The sequence below is a fragment of the Rhipicephalus microplus genome, chromosome 2 (genome assembly GCF_043290135.1).
Source record: "Rhipicephalus microplus isolate Deutch F79 chromosome 2, USDA_Rmic, whole genome shotgun sequence".
Classification (NCBI taxonomy): domain Eukaryota; kingdom Metazoa; phylum Arthropoda; class Arachnida; order Ixodida; family Ixodidae; genus Rhipicephalus; species Rhipicephalus microplus.
The window spans coordinates 193,477,778-193,502,561 of NC_134701.1; the positions used below are offsets into that span (position 1 = coordinate 193,477,778).

Consider the following 24,784-nt stretch of genomic DNA (forward strand, 5'->3'; position numbering starts at 1 on the left):
TGGGAAGCTACGGCATATAAACGTATTCTACTCCATATGATTGGGACTGGGAACATAAACTGGCGTAGGGCAGTTTCGGAGCTCTATATATACTGTCGGTCCGGAATCCCACCCGTTGTACGCGTCTTCGGAAAGTGCCCCTTTCACGAATACGACCGACAAGACGCGGCGCACGCGCACAGCGTTTCGACGCTCCGGCTTTATGGCGACAAAGAACGGCCGGTTGTTACAGGCGACTTGCAGGGAACACGGCCGAAATGCCTACCACGACAACAGCAGTACATCGTTTAGGACCGTGGACCGGCCTCCGTTACAATCCCATAGTACGCTCATGTGTGTTTTCATGTGGTTTCGGTGATTCAGCACACTGGCACGTTTACAACTTGACCGTATAGAACCCCGCATGCTCAAAAACAAAATCGATAAACCAAACCGTCATTATGTGCCGCAATTTGCCACAGCTTAGTGCGTCCTCCATGCGGGCGAGTCTTGTAGCCTCAGATAACCTAACAAAAGTTACCCACCCACCCACCTAATTACCTACCTACGCACCTATTTGTAGGTGAAGGCCAACCACGTTATCCCACAGCTATAGGTTCATATACACGCTGCATGCGATGTCTGCCTGCTGAGGAGAAATTCTACAACTATATGCTGTAACGATACTGTGCTCGTCGTACGTCCGTTAGATAAAAGAAGCAAACGTTAGCATACGGCGAAGTAAGGTATTTGAGATGCATGTTCATGACAGCACAACAGAAAGGTTAGCACGAGATGGTGAACAACGACAAGAGGGACAGAGAGAGTGACCGTACTGTCAACTTTCTTGATTCTACTCAATCTGCTTCGTAATTTTCTTTGCGTACTCACGAAATTTCCATCGTGCATAACTCGGGACTGCATCTACACTGCACATACCTCGCTGACAGCTCGGAACTAACCGGTTCACTAAAGCGAGGGTTGTAAGGGACATCGCCATCATGCCGCAGCCAAGCAAACGAGTATCGCGCATGCCACATAGACCCAAAACACAGCGGCGCTACAGGAAGCGTGCGGGAATACGTCCGTGCTGAACTTCGTGCGCCTATTGAGCTTTTTTACCGTGGGCGGTGTATGCGCGGCCGTGGGCGACGAGACAGGCCTCGCTGGCACCCGGGGCAGTGCGGCCTCCAGCATGGGCATCAGCAGAAATCCTTTGGACACCGAAGCCGCGGCCATGTACTGACCACTGAGCCGCGCCTGAAGTGGAGGGAGGACGGGCAGAGGTGGGCATTCGACAAACAGAACGCGCTCGCAAAGTGCAAATCTAGCGACCAGCCGAAAAAAAAAACAATCATCGCGCGGTTTCGCTTCTGTCCAATCTACATGCCTGTCCTATCTACAAGTTTTGCAAAGTAAGACAAAGCAGCACTGTGCAGGGTGACGGTGATCCACTGCCTATCATCGTACTCTTTAGCCTTGACTTATCTGACTCACGTATTCTCAGTGTTGCGGCAACACGAGAGTAGTAGTGTACATCTGCCAGTTCAGCGCACCAGCACCGACCCGTTATTTTGTAAGGGGAATCAGACACAAGCATGTAAGAAACTGTTATGCACGGCGCACCATTCGCAGATAAAATGTCAGGCATTTATGGCGAGGCGATAAGCAAGTCCAGCCGCTGTCGACCATTCGCCCGTAAGTAGCATGTCTTTGTGAGCACTAAATTTTCATCAACTAATATTTCTCTTATTACTTCGTACTAATATTTATGTATAAATTTTGATATAACCTTGCGTCCATACCGTTATCATTCCTCACATTCACATAAATTGAAGCACGACACGAACCTCCAAAAGAAGCCAGGGTGCTTCAAGCACACCGTGTCGTCTATTCACGTCACCATTGACACCCTTGGCTGCAGCTACGTTTGCACTACGCCATGAGCATTGTTCGCGGCTAGCCCATCACCAAAAAAAAAATCAAGGAAGGAAGGAAGAGAGGAAGAAAGGAAGGGGAAGGAAGGAAGCAAAGAAGGAAGGAAGGAAATAAAGAAAGAAGGAAGGAAGGAAGGAAAGAAGGAAGGAAGGAAGGAAGGAAGGAAGGAAGGAAGGAAGGAAGGAAGGAAGGAAGGAAGGAAGGAAGGAAGGAAGGGTACTGTATGCTGAAAACAGGCACGATACATCTCTTACGATGCATAGACACACCGCATTCAGTGCAGACCAACGTCAATATCGAGATCTGTCCGGTATTACTGAAAGACGATCGTCTCCACGCCGTTGGAATGCGTCAATCAATCAACCGAGACTACTGGATTCCCGAACGTACTGTGCATTTCGTTGGGGGATCGCCAAAGAGCAGTTGGTCGACCACTCGCACGCGGAACTGTGCTCACGCACGCACTCTGCTCACACACGGCGACAACGTGTGCGTGGCGAAAGAGCCCCGGTAGCGTTCGCAAGCCGGCGGCGCATCGAATCAATAGGTGTCGGTGGAAGAGGGGTGCAGCGGCGACACGGCAGCGTACCGCGGTGGAACTGCATCGACAACTGCTGCCGCCAACCACCGCTGCCAGCGGAGACGGCCACAGAACAACTGGGCCGAAGATGAAGGATGGCGGCCTCGAAATTAGCGCCTACGCTAGCGGGGGCATAATTCTGCCATTAGGGAGGCGAAAAACCATTTGTCACGGGAGGAGGAATTGGGGGGGAGAAGAACCACGCAAAGCGGGCCAAATAAGAAGGCGTAGCTGTGCGGAGAGCGACCACAACCGCGAGGGCTTCTTCGACCGAGCCAACCCCTCCCGAACGGATCAACGCGAGACCCGGGTTCGGGCTACAACGGCGAACACGCGGTTCGGCATGCACATACGAGCAAGAGCAGAGTGTGGTTGTGGTGAGCACAAACCGCAGTATAGAACGCACGTCTAGCTGTTTTTTCCCGTCGCCATTCGGCGAAATCGCGACGCGTCACCCACATCTCTTGCGCGCGAGATGCAACGACGCCGGAGGGAGGAATGCAAATAAGCTAGTCTGAACAGTACGTAGCGGAAACAAAAATGGCGCCACGAAGAGTGCGAAAGGGCAGAAACGAAGGCGCCGCATACTCACTTGCAGCTCGTGCAACTTCTGCTGCTGCTCAAGCAGTTGCTCTTGCTGTCGCCGCAGCTCCTCCTGCTGATGCTGGTTGGCCAGACCCTCCTGCTCCAGCTGTGTCTGCAAGCCACAAAAGACACGAAACGTGAGAAGGCACACGCATTGTGCCTGCTTGCCGTCGGCAAGCAGTCTCAGCGACAGCAAGAACTGCACCGCGCGGCTACGTTCGTTCGCTTCTCAGCGTACGCTTGCGAATACGCTCGCCAAGTCGCGATAAAATGGCGAAGACGACGGGACAGGCAGGCATCAAGAAGGCGGCCGTTCCTTCGGTTATCGCGCCGACGGCTGCTCTCGTTGCGCGCTTCGCATTGCATCTCTTGACTGCCTGTGCGCGCGTGTGTAAGAGACAGAGAAAGCGGACAGGGCAAGGCTCTACCCCCCACCCCACCCCCGCGCCCTTTCTCCACGTTACCACTATCATCCGTAATGCCCCTTGTGATGCTATGTTTTGCGCGTGGTGTGGCGATACGCGGTCAGGACCCTTCACACAAACACGGCAGAAGCGGAAGCCCACAGATTGATGCTGGGTGCGTGAGAGAACACAAAAAATAAAAGGCGAGTACATGAATGATGTCTTGATATCTTTGCTAGATAAGTGATGCTGACCCAGAAAAGCGTGCTTCCAAAATAAACTTAACAATGCGGGATTATGCTTGAATACATGTAAGATACTAAATATAATTTACAAGTATGTGTATACAGATGAAAGACAAATGGTACAACTGAGAAGAAAACGCTTCAATGGAACGCACAAAAACGCAAAACAAAATTAGGTCAGTGGCTGCGAACGTTGTACGGAACGAAATTCCAAGTTTGCACAAGCGAAAATATCTTCTAGGCAAGGCACGTAGACTCTTTACAGCTGTAAATTTAAGCAAGGTAATATGCATATCTCCGCAAATCAGAAGAAAGAAGAGCGTGACCAGTATATATATATATATATATATATATATATATATATATATATATATATATATATATATATATATATATTAACAGCGAGAAAGAAACGCCGAGGATGGACCTGATATCGGTACCTCGCTTCCACAAAGAAAGCCAGTGGAAGCCTCGGAGGCACTGGGCTAGTGTATTCCCAGCGACCGCCACAGAAAGTGCGTCTTTATACTTCACCTTCAAACTGAAAATACTACGTATGCTTTAGTACGTACATTAAACGACGGAAAAAGGGACTGCCTTGCCGGCCAGAGCTGATCCGCACGAGCGCCAAAAGATCTAGCGAAACATTCAAGAAATGCGAATGCTACACGTGTGCTTCCTCCCGTGTGCACTCTGGAGGCCAATGGCACGCCTATGACTATAGACCAATGATTCTCACTGACCTCCCCGATCGCGTCAAAGTACCGAGTGTACCCGGATGAGGACACCTCGACAGGCTCATTGTGTCCAAAGCATGACGATAGTTATAGCGCGAGAACAGAACGACGACACATAGACAAGAAGGACACGTGTCCTTCTTGTCTCTGTGTCGTCGTTCTGTTCTCACGCTATAAACTATCGTCATGCCGTACCAACTAGCCCAAGCTGCCACACTTCAATGTGTCCAAAGCATTGGCTCTCTGGGTGCCATAGATAAGAAGCACCGGAAACACGCAGATAACTTATACAGTGCGGGTGGAAGACGCGTGCGAGCACACGGAGCTTCGTAGACGGCCACCCTAGATGTGCACGTCTCTGGTCGCCTTCCGGCCGACTAGAAAGGCGCCTGCCGTCTTCTATTAGTGCGAAAAGTAAATTGCCATAGAACAAGAAACAAAAGTGACACGTTCGTGTTTCTGGTTATCAAGCAACGGAAACGACGGTTCACCCACGTCGCTAATCCGAACCACTCTTACACCGCGAACGGAACAAAGACCTGCGGTTGTCACGCGAGACGGAAAACCCTAACTTACTCCGTCCTTCTTTGCCCACTCCTTGTCTATCGTTACCGGTTTCACATGTCTCGTAGTGAGTACCAAAAAGACCAAATCCAATTTCCTCAAGTAATCCGTTGAGTCAGTAGAGGACGAGTTCATTGCTAGGAATCTGGAGAATCACGGGATGTTGGGAAAAAACATCGTATTCAGTGTGAGGAGGCTGCAATTTAAATACCTTCGTTCCTTTTATCCATTACGTTTGTTTAGTAAACCAGCTTTCGCGCTACGCTGCCTTCGCGTGCTGTAAAATACAGCTGCGCTTTATACGAATTTCTGGCCCGTTATCTCATAGCATCCGATAGAGTTTTACTTTCGCTATAATAAAGCCATTTACTGTCTAAAGTCGCTACCGTTATTCGCATACTTCGTGGTACGCAAAAATATTAACGTCTGCCGCACACGCTTTTTAGAGGATATTATTTTGTCCCCGGTCATGTAAATGACCCCCAATAACTCAGCAGCCACTAACGCTGAAAGTTTACAAATAGAAAAAAAAACACAAGTTCACAAGGGCCCGCAATTCTTATTTACCACACTGTTATGCGTAAACTTCTCTTACTGTTAATGCTTTCCATTTCTGCTTCATATACTTATGATGCCCGCTTTCAGCGAAGGCCTACGTTGACACTCATCGACACGCATTGGCTAAAGCCTGCTCGAACGCTCAATGTTCCGCTGATGGTGTTTCCCCAGCATGCGGAAGTATTCCTAATAAAGCATGTACTATATATATACATATATGTGTGTGTGCCTTCGCGCCATGTCACAGGTTCATTTCTCAACAAGAAGCACTCAGCGGGCTTCCACGAGTCAGTTTGCAGTTATTAATTGGCCACTCCGTCTGAGTTAATAAGCACCGCGGAGTTGTTTTAATCCGAATATTCCTACAGGCGCACTATTAAGGCAGTCATGACTTCCTGTTCGCGACCGCACTCGTCGACAATCCGTTTTGACGGCGCAGCAGTACGCGAAAAATAAAAGAACCGAAACACGTAACAAAAGCGACAAAAGAGGTTAGAAATGGCGGGACAGACAGGCGAGCTTTACAGAATCGATCGATAGCAGAACATAAAGAAAGAACAAAAAAAAATTAAGAAGCGGGCAGCTTCGAAACGCGCTGATCTTGCCTCGCAGTTCCTGGAGCCGCGGTGCTGCGAGCGGCCGGGCGATCGCGCCGAGGGTGAGGCGCGACAGGTTAGTTTCATTTGTCCCGCAGAGGTGTTCCGACTGTCCAACGCTCATTGGCGATTATGGAGAAGGTGGCATCCCTTCCTCTCACTTCCTTTTCTGCCACCGCAACAAGTCGTCGCGGCGGCTTTTGTTGAGCGGGCTTTAGAAAAAAACAGCTCCGGGTCAAGCCGAATGCCGCGCGGCCATCTCCTTATAGCGTGCTTTATTTATTGTATTCCACACAGCGTTCAAACGAACGCGGCGTGACCACTCCCGCGGCGGATTTGCGTACTACAAGCAGGTATAGAGCGCCCCGCGCGGTAAGGCGCCCAATTTGGTACGGCGCCACGGGAGGGATGCGATCGCGAAAGAGCGGCGGAACCGCACGGCACGGCTCCAAACGGGGGTGTCCTGTCACGACTGGACCGCGCGCGCTTGCCACGAAGAGAAAAAAAAACGTGGGGGGGGGGGGGGGGGGGGTCAGGAGGGGTCGGCTAATGCCGTACGTGACAGAACTGGCGATGATGCCAAAGCGTGTGTAGTAAGCGCGCAGCGCCAAACGCGTGCGCAGCTCCTTCAGCGAGAATTCACGCGCAGGGCCCTCCCCTCACGAAGCACGCGCATATACCGTATTGCGGCCGCCGGCCCATCCTGATTACCTTTCATTAATGGCTGACCGTTCGTCTTAAGCTGTACGATACTGCGCTCGTTGAAAACTCGCCGCGAGGGACGGCCCGGGCGTGATTTGTTCATTGGCTCCCCGGACACGATCGTCACTTGTGACGCGAGATATATACGGACCCCGTGGGAGGTAGATGAGATGCAGGCGATGAGATAAACGAAATGCTTCCACACCGCACGAGCTCTTTATCCAAAGTAAAGTGGGTACCGATGCAAAGAGAAGCGAAATGTCGTATTTGTTGTTAATCCTCAGTCCGTGCCTTACCGCAATCTCGGAGGGCTCTTATCGTAAAATAGCTTATCTCACCCTTTGGCGTCTGCTGCTCCGACAATCTGGTCCGCTTACTATATAGGGACAACCGAAATCATTAGCGATGTCGTCTTATCTATAGCGTCTATGAGTTTTATTACATTTGTTTCAAAACAGCTGCACGTAGTCTCAAAACACAGATGTCGCGGGTTTTCTGCGGCTGTCTTTACTAAAGGCGTGTGTTCCGAATCCCGCAGCACGCAGTCGAGTATACGGGCGAACCATGCGCGTGTTAAAGATACGACACGCCTCTTATTTTCACACGTTGTGAACGTGGATATCTTGTTCAGAACAAGCGGTTATTTTCGTCAGCCGTGTCTGCAATTGATTCCATAGAGCCATTGCTGTTTGTTATGGTGATGCGTCATCAGGTGGCTGAGGACTTCGGTACAGCGAAATATAGGGGGAAGTGAGAAACCAACAACAAGTGTCATCGTAAAGTACCGCAGCCTTCATGAAATGGTTTCGAGCCTCCAACTCGGAGGCGCTGGGTTTGACTGCCCAGTGCATCACGCATGACCCCCCTCCTCCCCACAAACGACGCTGCTTGCTCATGGATTTCAGAAATAAGCATCACCGCTACCCTCGAACCACTATATTCTCCTATGAAAGCGAAATTATAACTCGAAAGCACTGAAGGCAACAGAAATATCAGTGCTGATGTCAATAGCCTGCAAAAATCACGTGAGTGTTCACAATGGAAAAGAGAAAACAGCAGCAATAGAGGACGATGACAGACAGGAGAGAGAGTAACAGGCGCGCGCTGCATGACTAAAATGCCAACCGCAAAGCGGCCTTTGATTTTTTCAGCTATAGCCTGCACTAAGAAAACGGTGAACAGTAAGCAACGACCAACTATATTTTACGCCGTGCCCTGCTTTGTGTCCGAGGCAGCGAGATGGCACGACTTCACCATTGGCACTGATTTTTGCAGTCGACACTCAAAAATTTTCGATATACTCTTCCAACCACGAAGGCACACAGATGCAAGCACGGGGGTCTGCACAACCATGGCACGATAGCCAGTCTTGGCGAATGATAACACGATAGGTAAGCGGCTGGTAAGACGAGTTTCTTGGAACAGGTGGAGCAAGTTTTGTGCGGGTATTTGATTTTACAGTACGTGTGAGTCTATTATACCACTAGGCCGAAAGAGGCCCGCCGATAATTGATGACTGATATGTGGGGTTTAACGTCACAAACCGACATATCATTATGAAAGATGCCGCAGTGGAAGGCTGTGAGCACGTGGGCATACGGCATTTTCAGCTCCATCGGAAATGCAGCGGCCGCAGCCGTGATTCGGTCCCGCGACCTGCGGGTCAGCAGCCGAGTACCTTAGCTATTAGACTACCACGGCAAGGTGGCCCACCGATAAAAAAGCTTAATACAGCTACATGCATGTTGGCATAGTCAGAGACGAGAGAGAATGCTGTGTCGGGTCACGTCTTAATGTTAAATATTTCTGCTATCACCTATCCACGGCACTGTAATTGCAGTGCAAACACAGCGGAATTGCGTTGAACTGTCCCTTCGGAGAGTGATGTACGTCCATAAAGCGAGAGTGGAGGCGTGTCTCCCAAAAGAAATAACGGGAGTGCTCGTCTGTAGTGGAACAAAGCCGGAAGCGACGTAGCCAGCTCTGGTCGTTGGGTTAACAACGAACAGCAGGATGGATGAACGACGTCAGTTCTCCGCAGAGACGAGAAAGCCCACGCTCTCGCCAGGAGAAGGGTACAGCGTACGCGGCATGGTGTTCCTCTTCGACAACGTCCGCGGAAGCTACCGGACTCCTTCGGTCTGTAGCTCTCGAGCGCCGAGTGCATGCATCAAGCAGAGGCCGCAGCGAAAAAGCCGCAGCTTTTCGTCTTGGGAAGCAGAGCGCCTGGACAGTGTTCGCGCGTGTACAGCATCGGAGAGTGGCCTTTGTTTACCGGCAGCCTGGCTATTTCCAGCTCGCAATCTCAATGCGGCCAGCGAAAGGGGAAGGACCCCGCGGGGCGAAGAAGTCGCGCTGTCGATCCCCACACGCGTCCTGCGAATGTGGCCAATGGCACAAGCGGCGTGATCGGGATATGTCGCAGCATAGAGGGTCCGAAAAGTGCTCAATTCATCAAAGTTGGCACAAGATGCTAAAACAGTAGTTCTCAGTCTACAGTTGGTAAGGTTTTCAAGCATGATGAGGTCATGACCACAAGCAGCAAATCGTAGATATCCGGTATCAATGACAGGGACATGGGGCTTGGCCGCCTGGTTCCAACGTGTGAGTAGTAAGGCAGGCTCTCCAGCACCGTACATGACATTTAATAAATAATACTTCTCTTCCAGTATGCCAATGTGATTCGAGACAGCATACACAGGCGTATCGTAGATGCGACCTCTGCATCGTCCAATACAGGAGTGTGCGCTGGAGGCACGCATAAACTGGGCTCACAACGCGATGAACTTGACTAGACATCCCGTAAATCTTCTCTCGCATAACATCTTTTTTTTTTCTATTTTCGCTGACTGTTCAATGGCTCGAGAAAACTTAAGTGATAGTATTGTCGATAATATTTAAACACATTTGCGGCATCGATGCGTTTGATAAAAGAAGAATGAGTCTGAACCATAGGATGCTGACCGCTGACTTATAGATCAACTCACCCCATTCATTTTTAGAACACAGATATTAATTGCCGGTAATTTGTATAATCTTAGGACATTCGCGCGCACTGAAAACTGACTCGTCGCAAAAATACTCTCCTATAAGCCCTCCTCTCCGAAGTTCTTCTTTGAAGGGCTTGCGTGCTTGCCCATTATTCAACAGTGTGTGTATTATATATATATATATATATATATATATATATATATATATATTTGGCGGGCTATAAATTTCGACGATTACGCGCAAACAAAATTCACAGAAGGTCAACGCGGCGGCGGCGGCGGTCGAAACAAGTGCAGCACATGATTACAGCCGGTGCATGCAGAAATGGCAAGCGATGCTAATTAGAGGTTGCGTGGCCAGGCGCCACTAGCGCAGCCGCAGAGGCCACGAGGAACGCCGCTGGCAGCTACTGTTCAATTTTTGACCCTTCCATGGAAGTCCTGGAAGCGTACGGGTCATCGCGATAAGCGACCGTCCGGCACGTAATTGCAGCCTCCGGTGGGGTATTTTTTTTCTATATATATAACCAGCTCACCATGGCATCCCCAATCCATGTATGGCTGCGATCCTGCGTTGAGAGGCATCCGTGCAATCCTGCGGCCAGACGTGGGCGCGCGTGTAGCTACGCTATATGAAAGAGGTGCAATTTCGCGGCGCGTAGTTTGACATTATTTGGCAACTGCATGCTTCGTTATTTGCTCCCGCACGCCATACATTGGTACAAAGCTGCAGATAGCCTAAATGAGGCGCACTGTCGCACTTCCCGTTTAGAGGGCGCTGCGACAAGTCGTCTTCGACCTCTCGACGGTAAATCAAGATTCCTCTGTATATAGCTCGAGCGCACTCTTCGTTAGTGATACTACAGCACGTAACCAGCGCTTAAGGATATACAGTGCTTATATATAGGCATAACGGGTTTACCAAGCTCCATAATCGCAATTATACACGCCTATCGTATACAGGCGGGCGATCCATGGCCTGAGGTCAATCGTATCGGCTGTTAGTGTGACCGATAGGCCTCAGCACGAAACCACTGGTGTTCAGAGTGATGCACGTTTATTGCCTCTATGCAGCAGCACTATCTTCGAAGGTGCGTCTCTCAAATAAAATAATCAATAAGCGCACGAACGCAACATCAGTGCGCTTTAGTCTGCCCGCGAGGTTCATACGTATATATACGCTTCCGAAGTGCGTGATTATTACCGAAGGCGTGAATAATATGCGCGTTAGGGATATTTTAGATCACGAAGGAGTTTGCAACTAGATGGCGCTGGCAGCCAAATGGAAGTAGTTAAGGTATGAAATTACAGTTCAAGTTTATTTATGGAAAAAAATACGTAATTATGGTACGGTCAAGGCGTTAGGTAGATTTAAAAAATTGATCGTTGCAGCTCACAGATCACCGCACCTCTACAAAGAATGATTGATTGATTTGTGGGGTTTAACGTCCCAAAACCACCATTTGATTATGAGAGACGCCGTAGTGGAGGGCTCCGGAAATTTCTACCACCTGGGGTTCTTTAACGTGCACCCAAATCTGAGTACACGGGCCTGCCCCTCTACAAAGAAAGCGCTCGCATTGCATTCATTCATCCATCAAAAATAAAATGGCGAAGGCTGCACAAAGCCGCTGAAAGGCTTTAGACAGCAAAACTGTACGTTTCTGGAAAACTGATCTGGCTGCTTGAAGGTTGTTTATAGGCTTCAGCTATAGACGATACAGGTTGTTTCTCGGTTCATTCTGAGTGCAAAGCGGTTCCAGTTGAACCAGCGACAGTCAGTAACACAAAACGGACGTTCACTGCTACGCAGTCATATTCTCGCGCTTAAACCAAGCGTTCACACCTTTCATACATCTACGAGCACGTCGTCTTTGGCGTGGGCCATCCATCGCATCGGGGTCTTTTCGCAGCCACCGTTGACTGTCCCATTTCCAAGTATTTTCTAGTTGCATACGTCATAGCCGGGGTCTTCGACTCACCACCGTCACCACTTCGCAGCCATTTGTAGGGCTCTTCATTTTTAAGGCACCCGTGCTTAGTAGTGGGATTTGCCAAATTTCTATGGCAGGTAGCCGCTTGGGATTTGTTGGGCTAACCATTGCCTTCATTTTTAGTGGACCGGCTGTGGGACTTGCGCAATAACTGTGGGTCGTACCCGTTTATGGCGATGATAGTTTTAACGCGACAGCGTTAAAGAGCATGTTTCGCAGAAATTCTAGCGTCGGCGTCGTTGGTCGTGAACGAAAAATCATCATCTTATGCGCGACCGAAAAATCGAGAACGATGCACATGAAATAAAGGATAAAAAATCCTGGGTGAAAGTGGGGATCGATTACAAGTCATTTGGATCCAAGTGGCGATCGAACTCGAGTCGTTTGCATGGCAGGCGGATCCTCTACCACACGATTACACGTGGCTGCTTGTGAATACATTGAAAATAACTTCCTCTGCTTGGAAATGCAGTGAATGTGACGCATTCTTTACAAACACAGGCGTCCTGTACACACGGTTCACAATACAACATGAAGTATTTCAATAATAATGCGTGGTACGAGCGCCTATCGCAATCGGGCGTCAGAACATGAAATTATCATAGTGACTTCGTGGTTTGAAGCTGGTAACCCACAACAAAAGGCACACACGCGGCGCCAGTTTCCGTAAAGCTACGTAATGGGTGCATATCAAGTTCGAAAAAGTTTCATGCACTTAAGTGTTTGAAGTACGCACTATAGGAACAGAATATCGCTATCGCGTTCCACTCCTAAATGTTAAGTTTTAGGGTCGCCTAATTTTTGTTTACCCACACAAATAAATTACGGCAAGCTTTTTTTTTTTTAGCGCTTCGTTGTTAAAAGCAGCCGGGCTATCAAAGCTATCGCGTAGCACACAGCTCTACAAAACAAACACACCCGCTGTCACTTTACAGAGTGTATGTTATTCTACCATTGATGTAAACTTTCAAAAACAGCATAATTGTTAACACGCTTCCATTTCCGTGTCCTTGTTGTCTCTGTGTCGTCGGTTTGTTCTCGCGTTATAACTATAGTCATGCCATACCAACCAGCCCAAGCTGCCACACTTCCATTTTAGCAGCTGTCTTTTTTAAAACAATAACGATCGCCAAACAGCGAAATTCGTCCATAAAACAGGCGTCGCAATATATCACGTCCGGTATGCCGGTAACACGCCAACGTCATTCCGCATAGACCAGAATACAGCACACACTGAAGCGTTGATTGTTCTCAATATCTGGCGAAACTTAAAACACTGCGAGGTCGGGACGAGTTAGTGGAGCGTCGATCGTAACTCAAGGTCTATAAGTCTAAAATAAACTATAGAGCCAAACGCATTTCATGAGAGTTAAAAACATCAATGGCAGCCCGCTGCAGTGGTGACACGGTTACGGCGCTCGGCTGCCGATCCGAAGGTCACGGGTTCGATTCCCGCCGCAGCGGTCACGTTTCGATGGAGGCGAAAGCCAGAGGCCCGTGTGCTGCGCAATATTATATATGCACGCGTCAAACCAACCCCAGATGGTCGCCATTTCCGGAGCCCGGATGTGCGTCTGGTTAACCTCCCTGCCATTCCTTGTATCTTTATCTCTCTCTCTCTCTCTCTCCACTGCGGCGTCACTCAATCATCGGGGTTTCGGGACGTAAAAAACTCCAGATATTAATTAAAAATCGAGGCTTGATTCAATAAGAAAGTGCCAAAAGGTAATAGTTTGCCAAATATTCCGTGGGCGGGGCGAGATTGTCATCAGCCACGATAGCGGTAATATATATGCTATATGTTCGGTGTTGCATCTTGTTTTCAGGACAAAGATGTAGTTGCCCGAATGTGTGTGCTTTTTTTTTTCCTGCACGCCAGTCCTTTGTTAAAAGCAACAAATGAGAAAGTGACGCGCGTTTCAAGACAACGTCAAATGTTTAGAATGCAATGACATGTCGACAAAAAAATCTGCTAGCTGCATGAGCTTCGCGGTAGCTGATGACACCGCGATGCTGGTGGCCTTCTCGTCATCAGGCTATCGAATTTTTTTTTTTGTTTCGCAAGTCTTTCATGCACGTTGTACAAATGCTCTTTGTTAAAAACTCTTTGTTAAGCTTTGAGGTGCTAATATAACCACCACTTGTTATATACAAAAAGTATCACACGACAGTGGTGTGACGACACAACGCCGGCCTAACGGCGCACATTTAATACACATACTCGCAAAAATATTATGCCTTATAGGCAAGTATTTGCCGCAATAAGAGAAAAAGGACTATAGTAACGTGCACGCCATTTGGTGGGCTATCTGTTGTCCTGTTCCGTTTAAGTGGAAGTTTTGCGTATCGGGATTCAAAAAACTTCTGTGCTTATACGCGTTTACGATGATGATAGTTGTCTGATAAGGGCCGGACAGATTTCTGTCACACATACTCTTCGCTGTGCCAACATTTGCCCCAATTTTCAGTAGATCAGTGGTCTGCACTCACATTTATCTAACTTCTGTCGTACCCATCCGTTTATAATGTCTACCTGCGTTACTACGAATCCTGGGCTTGAAAGTCTCGATCAACTAAGAACAGCTTCGCAGTTAAACAATTTTGCGCAAAGCTCTGTTCAGGTTCGCTGTTAGCCAGTCGTCGTCACTCGTGCCTATTACATCCCATAAACCAGCGTGAAGCATATAGCACGAGCAGCGGCGTGGATCATCAGGTTTTTTCGGTACATCGTTCCGGATATGCCACTGCTGTATACCTTATATAGGATGCCAGTTCAGTGTGTCCCACAAGTCATGGCGAGATGGAACGCGAAATAACAAGCTCGTAGTGACATCGCTTATTCGCAGCGGTCAAGCCCTGCGTTGCGTACCGCAGGATACGCAGGGCCACCGAACCCACAATAGAGCGTGAGCCGGCCAGTACCGGAAGACACGTGACATACATGCGCGAACAGCGCACACACAAGTTCGATGCACGTTCGACCCGCTCGGTCGTCAAAGGATCACAGAGCTCGCGGGGGTGATGGGCCGGCTCACAAATTGGCGGCGCGCGTGGAGAGACCTCATATCACCCTACAAAGACACGGAAAGGGAAGAAAAGAAAAAAAAAAGGGACACGCGACTTAGAATGACCATACTCAGACGCGCGGCTGCCGAAGCCTGTTCTTCGTCCTGAATAAATAGATGGCCCGGCCCCCACGGCGTCACGTCGTCTTAGCCCGGGGCGGGGTTGGGGTCCGCTCCTTTGTTCCGGGGAGGGAAAGAAGGCCCGCGGAGGACCATAAAATATTGTAATGAGGCATTAGCGATTGCGTCGTCCTCGTCGTCGCTTGTCTCTGCAGAGCTCGCGGTGGCATTCGGCCCGACCAACCGGCCGCACCGCACCGACCACTCGCGCCGCGCTGACCGGGGCCGGCAATTACGGCCCGTGCCGGGACGCAATTATCGGCAGCTCGCGCCACGTCGAGCGATCGAACAACTCTCGGCACGCATTAAGGCGCCCGGGCCCGCAAAGAATAATGGTGGCCGGCCATTACTCGAGCCTTGAACTGCATTTATGCACACACTTACACACAAGCGGGGGGGACGATTCTTCGAGCAGCAGCAGCCAGCGGTCAGCGCGTCCGCGATGGCATGCCGACGCTGCCGCCGGCCGTTGGACGGCGAGATTAAGTGTCCGGGCGCGCCTAGGGCGGCCCGGGACTCGCTTTGTTGTTGCTGCGAGACCACTTCGCAAAACCTGCCCTCCTAGCATTCGATAGCATTATTTCGCTTTGTTTTGCTGCGCCTTTTTTCCCCCGGTGTCGGGTGAAGGGTACAACATTGCGGCGGCGACGATGCATGAACCCTAGCCTAGCCTGCTCGCGGTGAACTGGACCGGATGGCCTGGCCATCTTTTGTTCCTTCGTCTTATACTTCGCGTTCTGGAACCATTCGCTCATTGAGACTGGCAACCGTGCTGCTATAAGCAACAATACTTTTCGGCAGTTGTTATTTTGCGCAACTGCGAATGCAAGTGGTGCCTGTACTGCCGTGCACCCCTAGTTGCGTGGTTACTGGTTCGTTAATGATGCGAAGAAGGCGAATGACCAGCACTGCCCTATGACCACAGAAATTCTGCCTCGTTACTGTCGTTGGTGCTAAAGCTAGGTATTTCAACGGTCCCTCGCGTCACAAGTGTCGCGGAAGAACGCGATGAGACGTCACATATATGTCAGGGCCCCAAACACGTCGCGCAAAGCGTGCATGTTCACTGGCACGGCAGTATACGGTCAAAAAAAAAAAAAAAAACTACGACTGCTCTGAAACAAGCATGAATGTTATAAAATTTCCACACTACATTGCAAGTAAAAAAAAAAGGGGGGGGGGGGTTAGTACTCCAGTAAAAAGCAGGTTTGCGAGCAAGACCGTATCGAACATTAAAGTCTGAACTAAAGTTTTTTTTGTTTTTGCTACGCTGCACTACCTATGAATACAGACAAACAAAAAGTACAAAAAGGAGGCCGTCATTCGCACGTCAACTAATTTGCTTCCTCCGGCAGAATTAGAACTCCGCACGACAAAAAACAACAATAACGAATAAATAACGCGAGCGCAAGCCCGCAGGACAGGCCGCACGCGACGAACGTGTGCGACTAACAACCGGGTATAATTTACGTCTATATACGAGCGCATTCTGCCGGTGAACGAGAGAACTAGCGCCAGCCAGACACTAAGCAAGAGGCGTACGGCATAGTTAAGCGATTGTGAAAGACGACGAGCGCATGGGAAGAACGACAAAGAAACGAGGAGAAAGGGAAAAAAAAAGACCTGCCCACGCGCGATCAAAAAGAAAGACCGTCCCGTTATGGGCAGTCATCCGGACGCAAGCGGCATTGCCTGTAATTTACGTGGGCGAAGTCCCTCTCTGTGGTTATCAGCAAACATGGGCGTGAGGCCCAGACACCCAGCGTTATGTATCCGTAGTACGGTTGGTTAATCGAATGAAGGCGGACGCTTGTTTGCTGCGCCAGGAGCTCCAAGAACGACTCCGTTGGGATGAGACCGAAGTGGGGGCGCTCCGCGAGCCCCGCAGCGTGATGACTTGCGTACTTCGACGGCGACAGATGGTGTCGCGGTCGCTGGGTGGACGTTTATGGTAGCTCGGTGCCGCTGCGGTCGACCGGTGCGTGTTTGAAGGACGCGCGTCCGAAAACAATTCGATTAAGGTTACTACTATCCAACAGGAACGATTCTTTCTTTCCACGCTGATTGTCAATGTGCATCCCGAATGAGAGGTGTACTGACGCGATTTCGAACACCCCGAAAGGGACATTTTCGTTTCCGCAGTGTGCACTATCCACACACTCTCCACACCGGTGTCAGTAACGTGTATAGAATATTTTAATTCCATGCTGACGTTTTCTTGGGCAGAATTCGTAAGCCAGCCTCACCGCCATGGGCATCATTACGGCAAGTCAACACAGTTCACTGGGTTTGCAAAATCTGCGCCCTGCATGCAGAATAAATCGCATAAATCGCTGTAATAGCAAACGACAACTAATTCGTCGTTTACATGAACCACGTGCGACTGGCTTCAGACTAACCACTGTTACTTGTATGTGGCGAGTCCTGAGCCGACAGACATGTTGATATTCCTTTATGAAGACCCCCCACGATACCGAAACCGAAATGGCTGTTTTAAGGTAGCGGTATTTAATGCGTTCCAAAGCACTACGACAGCCTGATGATAGTTATAGCGCGAGAACAAAACGACGACACAGAGACAAAAAGGACACGAAGGACTCTTGTCACTGTGTCGTCGTTTTATTTTCGCGCTATAACTATCGTCATGCCATGCCAACTAGCCCAAGCTGCCACACTACGACAGCTTTTAGAGGGTTCTCAACACCTGCATTTTTACTTACAACAGCAACCCGATAATATTTATAATCGTGTCAGTTCTTCTTTATGTGCTATATACTCTCCTTTGTATCCCAGAGCTACTTTTGCGATGTGTAAGGACGGACGCCCTCTGGTATATCCCTTCAACCTCCGCTCCATTTTTTCTCTATGTTTAGAGAACCATGCAGAGTTTTGGCGAATCTGTCATTTGTGTATGTGCAATGTCTGGTGCAGTGACATCTGGTGATACTTCGCCTAATCACAGCGTCTAACACTTTCTCGTATTGGATGAGCACTATTATTCGAAAGCCTAAATGTACAGCAACCTGCACACCATTACACCGATGCCGAACACTACCAACCCCCTTCTGTTTGGCACCTTTTCTGCGCCTACCAACGCAGCCGGTAGTATATAATGACATAATGTCGCGCAAATCACTACTTCGAAGGAAATTCGCCCATATGAGTGATCGCAAGAAGTTTCAAGATCAAGAACGAGATCCTTGAAGAGTATAGGTTAGCAAAAGTAAAATACGTGCTCCTCTTCTTCCAAGTATTCCATCCAAGCACGCAGGCTTCCAGAGTTTCAACAATGTTAAGCGACGTACGTAGCTGCTCCCTGGTGCTAGAGTAGAGTGCTGGAGCGTATCAGCTTGGTTCGCTCCTGGCAGATGCGAGGACACTGAAGGGAAACATTTGTCTCGACCTTGGGAGGGACTGCAGCGCTGTCGCGTCACTCCGCTTTTCAAACCGGAAGACAACACCAGACGCATCCGGTCAACGCCCAGAAACAAACGCACGGCAAACGCGTCACGCAGTTTCAGCCACCCTCGCACAGCATCTCACTCGTCGGCCGCCCCAGGGTCGCCTGTCTGGCTGAGTTCGGAGATACAATGCGGCACATGGGCCCAGGACGAAGCTTATACGACTTTTCGACACAGTCCTACACCATGCGTCTTGTCTCGTCTCGCGGTGCGCTCCGAAACGCCCTAAACACGTAAAAACTGAGAACGTCAAAATGGGAAGAAGAAAAGAGAACAATAACACGACGCGCCAACGGGAAATAGGAGTCGAAGTGGAGATATTTGAGAGGGCTAGTCCGCAGAAAAGCCCCTCGCTATCTTGCAGAAAAACAGGAGAGATTGACGGTGCAGATAAGCGAACAAAGCCGGAAACAAAGGCGAAGCGGAAGCGTCTGGAGGCGCAGCGGGGCATCGGACAGAACGCCTTCCGTTTCCTCTCTCTTTGTTTATTAGCGCTGTACACTCCTGCCTTTGTGCGATCTTTCACTAGACTACTCCTTCAGCCTTGTTACCCCCGCCAGCCCTTCCCTACTTTCCCAGGCTCTTCGTGAGTGGCAATAAAAACGCGAATTGCCCTCTGAGCAATGAAACGCCAACAGCCTGAGTGCGATAGTCATGTGGCCTGCCAAACAGCAAGAACGAATCTAGGCTTCGCAGGAAGACGACCGTTCTGTAAACCCTGAGAGGGGGGCAATCTTTAGCACAAATTCGTGGTCCCACAATGCACTATTTTTTTTTTATCTTGGGGCGGGGGGGGGGGGGGGGGGTGTTGAGACTTGACACGGCTGAGCGAACTAGTGAGTGTTTGTTTGCGAGATCAAAAAAGATTACACTACATCAAGTAGACTACATTAAGCAAGACTCATTGATAGAATGCAGATGGGTAACACGTTAATAGCAAAAAAAAGAAAAGAAAAGGACCGCCCTTCACTCTCGAGATCAATAAATCGACCGAGAAGAACAAAGAAGTCAATGAAGATCAAGATGATTTTATTCTTCAAATAGTTTGAGGGCAATGCATAAAACACCGGGTGACTTTTAGGGGCGAAGCTCCTTATGGCGTGAGTCTCTCGCTCGTATGTATGTATGTATGTATGTATGTATGTATGTATGTATGTATGTATGTATGTATGTATGTATGTATGTATGTATGTATGTATGTATGTATGTATGTATGTATGTATGTATGTATGTATGTATGTATGTATGTATGTATGTATGTATGTATGTATGTATGTATGTATGTATGTATGTGTTTTCACTAGATGGACGCTCGGACGGACGGATAGACAGACTAGCAGAGGGACGGACGAATAGATGAACGGGCGGACAGGCGAATGGACGGACTCACGGACAGACGGATGGACGTATGGATTAACGCACGGATGGTCGCGCGGACGGACAGAAGCAAGAACGAACGGACGGAAGGACGGACGGGTTGACGGACGCTCGCCACTCATCATCATTCCCTCCGTGGATATGATGTGACTTTTTTCCCATTTATTCGCCCATCCTCATGATCATCTTCAGCCGTAGAATCAACCACGTGTGCAGCTACGAGGATTTGCGTACCGCCCTAATACACGCGTAGTGAATACTACGCTAAAGTATGCATACCTTCGTAAGACACTTACCAACACAAGATTGCTCGCATGAAGCGTTCAAAATGTTGATTTAGGGCAAAGCTTATGTATACCCAACAACAAATATTGGGAGGAAGCGAAATGTTCGAGAAAGCGATGTTTTCACCTTGAACATTCCCCCTCCCCACCTAAATGTTCGAGCTTTTAGTAGGTACTGCAACCTGTACGGTCACCAGCTAGATTAGAAACATTCCACACTGATACAAAACACATTCGCATTTGTCGTGGTAGCAACGTTGATTGATTGATATGTGGGGTTTAACGTCCCAAAACCACTATATGATTATGAGAGACGCCGTAGTGGAGGGCTCCGGAAATTTAGACCACCTGGGGTTCTTTAACGTGCACCCAAATCTGAGCACACGGGCCTACAACATTTCCGCCTCCATCGGAAATGCAGCCGCCGCAGCCGGGATTCGAACCCGCGCCCTGCGAGTCAGCAGCCGAGTACCTTAGCCACTAGACCACCGCGGCGAGGCCCGTGGTAGCAACGTCCCGCAAACATTTGCGGTTGAGTGTACTTGCTCGATGATGCTCATTTGCGTGACACTTCGTGCAACCAGGCTTTTCGCGTAACAAGTAACAGCTGCCGATTTTTTTTTTTTTTGTAGCGTTAGCTACAGTGGCCTCGCTGAGCCAATTTCGCGTGGCACTGGTCTGCGCATGCGCAATGATAATCCGCCGCCGCCACGCGCAATTCGATGCGCTGCGCAGACGATCAGTGGTGCCACGCACCGGAGCCGGCACCTCCCTCGCACTCGGCCGCGGCCGCGCGCGACTCGCCGCCACCAGTGTGCGCTTTCCAGAGGAGTGCCGTCATAGCCTTGGTAGACATATGGACGCCGACACGCGCGCCTTCCCTGTGCAGTCGCCATCTGACACTGCGCTGGAGCCGCTTGATCGCGCTTCTGACTGGCGTTTGCCACTGTGGTATAGCCATGGAGAAGGAGAGTGCAAATGCTGCTCAACGGTGCAGTAGAGCGGAGAAGCTTAAGTCATCGGATCCCGAAGTAGTTGCCCGGCAAAATAAATTTATAGGTGCCACATAATACGTATACCATGTGTGTGTCATTGGAACAGCTGTAAGCATGATATCTGGAAAGCTAAGAATAATCAGCTGAACCTTTGCTAACGCTACGTATATCCTGGCACAGCTGAGCTAAGCCACTGCCATTTCTTCTCAACGCTATACCCGAACTGTCACCTCGTATGCGGTCACCCCGTCATAACTCTAGAGTGTTGGACGATAACACAAACGCGAGAAAAGTCATGCACCGTAGTAGGCGCGTGTTAATATTCCTTATACTCCTTTGAAAGTCACAAGCCACAGCTTCCTAACGGGAAAGTCGCGGTGAGCCTCATGACGTCGGAGGCTTTTGTTTTGGCGGTACCGTTCCCTCCGTTCCCAGCCAAAATTCTTCCAAATCGCAGAGATGAGCACACGAAAGTTGAAAAGACGGATGAACTGTTGCCCGTCATCCCATCATGAAGATGGGCAGCTATGCAATCTGCCCATCGTCCAGCATCCACCCGCGATCGGCCCATCAACCGATTTGCGCATGAGACATGCCCACCACCCACAATTTGCCCATCACAACTCATTGCTATCATACAAGATGATGGGCGATGGGTCCCGTCTTGCCCATCTTGGGCACATTTTCAACACAGCTTTGATTTAGTTTTTGTGCAGAAATCAAATAACGCTGCCTATTAAGAAATATGCTTGCTGTTATGAACGTCAGTGACAACATTCAGCCCAAACAAACACCTTCACGCGCAGCAGCTCGACAATGCCCATCCTGTATGCGCCCGCGTGAGACCTCTGCACCACTGGGCGAAGAGAGACACCAGCAGGCGAAACGGCAGGTCAAAAGCGGTCGGCAAACGAGCCGCACGGCAAACGAGCCGAACCGACCAACTCGAGCTGTTTCGGCAGACAGATGCTTCCTTGTCTCTTTTGTCCCCATCGGCTTGAAACCAGATACGAGAGACTGTTCCCCCCGTGGCGGGACTTCGCGGAATTTCTTGCTCCGCCGGGCACTGTCATTCCCACCGAGACAGAAACCGATGGCTCGAGGAATGGGAGAGAAGGCGCATCCGGAAACAAGGAAAACGAGGCAATAGAGGGAAAGATGGAAGGCCGAGTTTAAAAAGATAAAGGCCGCATATCTGCCCTCTCTGAGGATGACAAACGTCTGTTCTCGGTAACGGAACCACCGCGAGAGGGGGGGGGGGGGGGTGACGAACTTATAACCAAAGCTGAAGGTCGGCCTGTCGTCGAAGACGGGGATCCGTACAGCGGCCCCAGTAATACCGTTCGGGTCCCGTCCTCGCTTCTTTCTTCGAGACAATCCCTCTGTTACTCCCCTTAGCACGAAGAGCTGCGAAGTTAGAAGACGCAGCTGTTGCACTCGCATGAGCGACCGATGCTGCCGGCGAGGCAGTCTAACGACAGCTTGTGGTCAGCTGCTCGCATTCGTCCCGTCCCAGCCCACAGGTCTACACGCATATTTTTGCCCCCTTCGTCCAGGTCTTTCGTCTGTGCCCGAGATGCGCCCCAGCTTACGACGTGTTGATGATGATCTCTGTTCGATATTGCCTTCAACAGCGATAATCAGATGAAGCTATTTATTCTTTTGGCAGCCGCTAGGTGAGGTCACCTGTGCACGGCCGTATGTTTCGTATGTTCGTAAGGCATACAGCAACAAGAAGGAGAGAATAAATTAGACACACAAATGCCGTGTTCTGCACCTGTAAGTGCTCTTACTTAATCAGTCAGTTCTGTAAGTCATTTTTGCACAGGAGAAGAAACCTGTTTGTAAAGACACGTTTTCTGCTCATCAGAAAGTAACACACGCGTAATTTAACGTGCAGTGACGAAAACGACGCAAGAAGGTGGAGAATACAGGATGGAATCAAACGACACAATATTCAAGGACGTAGTCCACACATGTATACACAACACATAGAAAGCACGTCAAAACTTTGCCTCGTTTGACCACCAGGAGACGGAGCATCTAGCTTTCCCACCCAGCTCACGTGTGTTTGGGGAAAAAAAACTGCGTTGCGGCAGGTAAGCAACAGTCGGAGCAGACGACGCCCACTAAAGACGCCCTTGAAGATTGTGTGAATTTTCTTCTGAAGAAATTTAGAAGAAAATTGCCTCTTGCCCTTTTCTGTTGGCGGTCCCGGATCTAGTGCCGATTGAAAGAACGAAAAAGAAGAAACACACGCAATTCGAAGGAATTTCGAGCACAGCTCTTTCTTTAACGAAGGTCGGAGGGCGTGTGTGTGTGACCTATCTGTTTCAAGCAGGCCGCATACACGCAGACGTTTCCTACGAAGGGGACTCGAAACAAAAGAGACCTAAAAGAGGCACGGCGAGCCTCCCTGCTTTCAGCGAGGAACAGACAAAAGAAAAAGAACTGTATTCTGAAGCAGGAGAACAAACGAAGCACGACCAAGACAGCGGCTTGCGCAGAAGAAGCTATACCGCAGACTCAAACAACGGAAGGCCGGAAAACGAGTCGGGGTTGACGAGGAGGGGGGTTTGAGGCGTAATCGAGAGGCGTCAGAAGTTGTATCCTCGGCGCTAACATCTGGTTCTCGGCTGTGCGCTCCTTTGAAGAGAAGAGAGGCCAGGATCCCGGCCCCCTCGACCGCCCGCCTTCGCCCGACACGCCCGCGTGGAATTCTATTGTCGCAACTCTGCCGAGGCCGCCGTCGAGCCACAAGCGGCAACTGCGGTGGCGGCGGCGTCAGAAGAACAGAAGAGGCACTCGGAGGCAGAGACACGGAGTTTGAGCGCGCGGTTCCCACAAAAAGGGAGCGGTGCCCCCATCCGAGATGCGAGGAGTCGCTTTTTTTCTCAGGACCACTTGAGCGTGATTTACTGTCGCTTCTGCGGACATCCGCAGCTGCGTATAATCGAAAGCAAACAGGGCGCGCGAGAAAGGAGAGGGCAAACGGTGGGGGGGGCGATAATTTTAACGAAGCCGCACCCGCCGCTTTGCGGTAAGGCGAACCAACATGCGCGCTGCTGCTCGCCACAAAAGCGCGCCGTCACGGGGTCGAGTACTAACAGGCGCAAGACTTTACTACAGGAGAGAATATTCCGTTACTTTGACGCTTCGACGATGATCCCATCGAGCAAGACCAACGTGCAGCTATTGACCAATGAAATCGTTGCCGATCATCCGGTCATTTGCGGCACAGCATGCTTTAAGAAAAAAAAAAACACGGGGGGGGGGGGGGGTCCGTGGAACATTAGAAGTGTCTTTCAAACGTCATCACATAACCATAAATGAGCAGACAATCAAGAACAACTCAAAACTGGTGTGATCTGATGGAAGCCAAGTCCGCAGAAAACACATTTTTATTGCCGAAAAAAGAAAATTAGAAAAGTGAATAAAGCACGAAATAGTCGTCGTTGTGGCTCCGCGTAAAAGAAGGACCCGTCTTCGTGGCACGCAACTGAAGCAAAGTGCAGTATCTTCCTTATCTGTGTTGTCAGTAGCTTTGTGTGGTGCCGCCTAACCCAGCAGCGAGCATCGTTCGTTAGACACCTTTGCCGCGGCCTCTATC

The 24,784-nt window shown here is 49.8% G+C and overlaps 1 protein-coding gene across 3 annotated transcripts in view; it reads right to left on the reverse strand.

The window, feature by feature from the left end:
• Positions 1 to 24,784, reverse strand: part of LOC119170524 (uncharacterized) — a 304,114-nt gene that overhangs the window by 19,224 nt on the left and 260,106 nt on the right. For 2 of the 3 annotated variants that reach the window (XM_075887194.1, XM_075887192.1), the window contains 2 exons: positions 3,090 to 3,194; positions 1,102 to 1,239 (listed from right to left, as the gene is read on the reverse strand). In XM_075887194.1, the coding sequence (XP_075743309.1) occupies positions 1,102 to 1,239; positions 3,090 to 3,194 (243 nt within the window). The remainder of the gene's footprint in view (positions 1 to 1,101; positions 1,240 to 3,089; positions 3,195 to 24,784) is intronic. The other variant, XM_075887193.1, reaches the window with a different exon arrangement.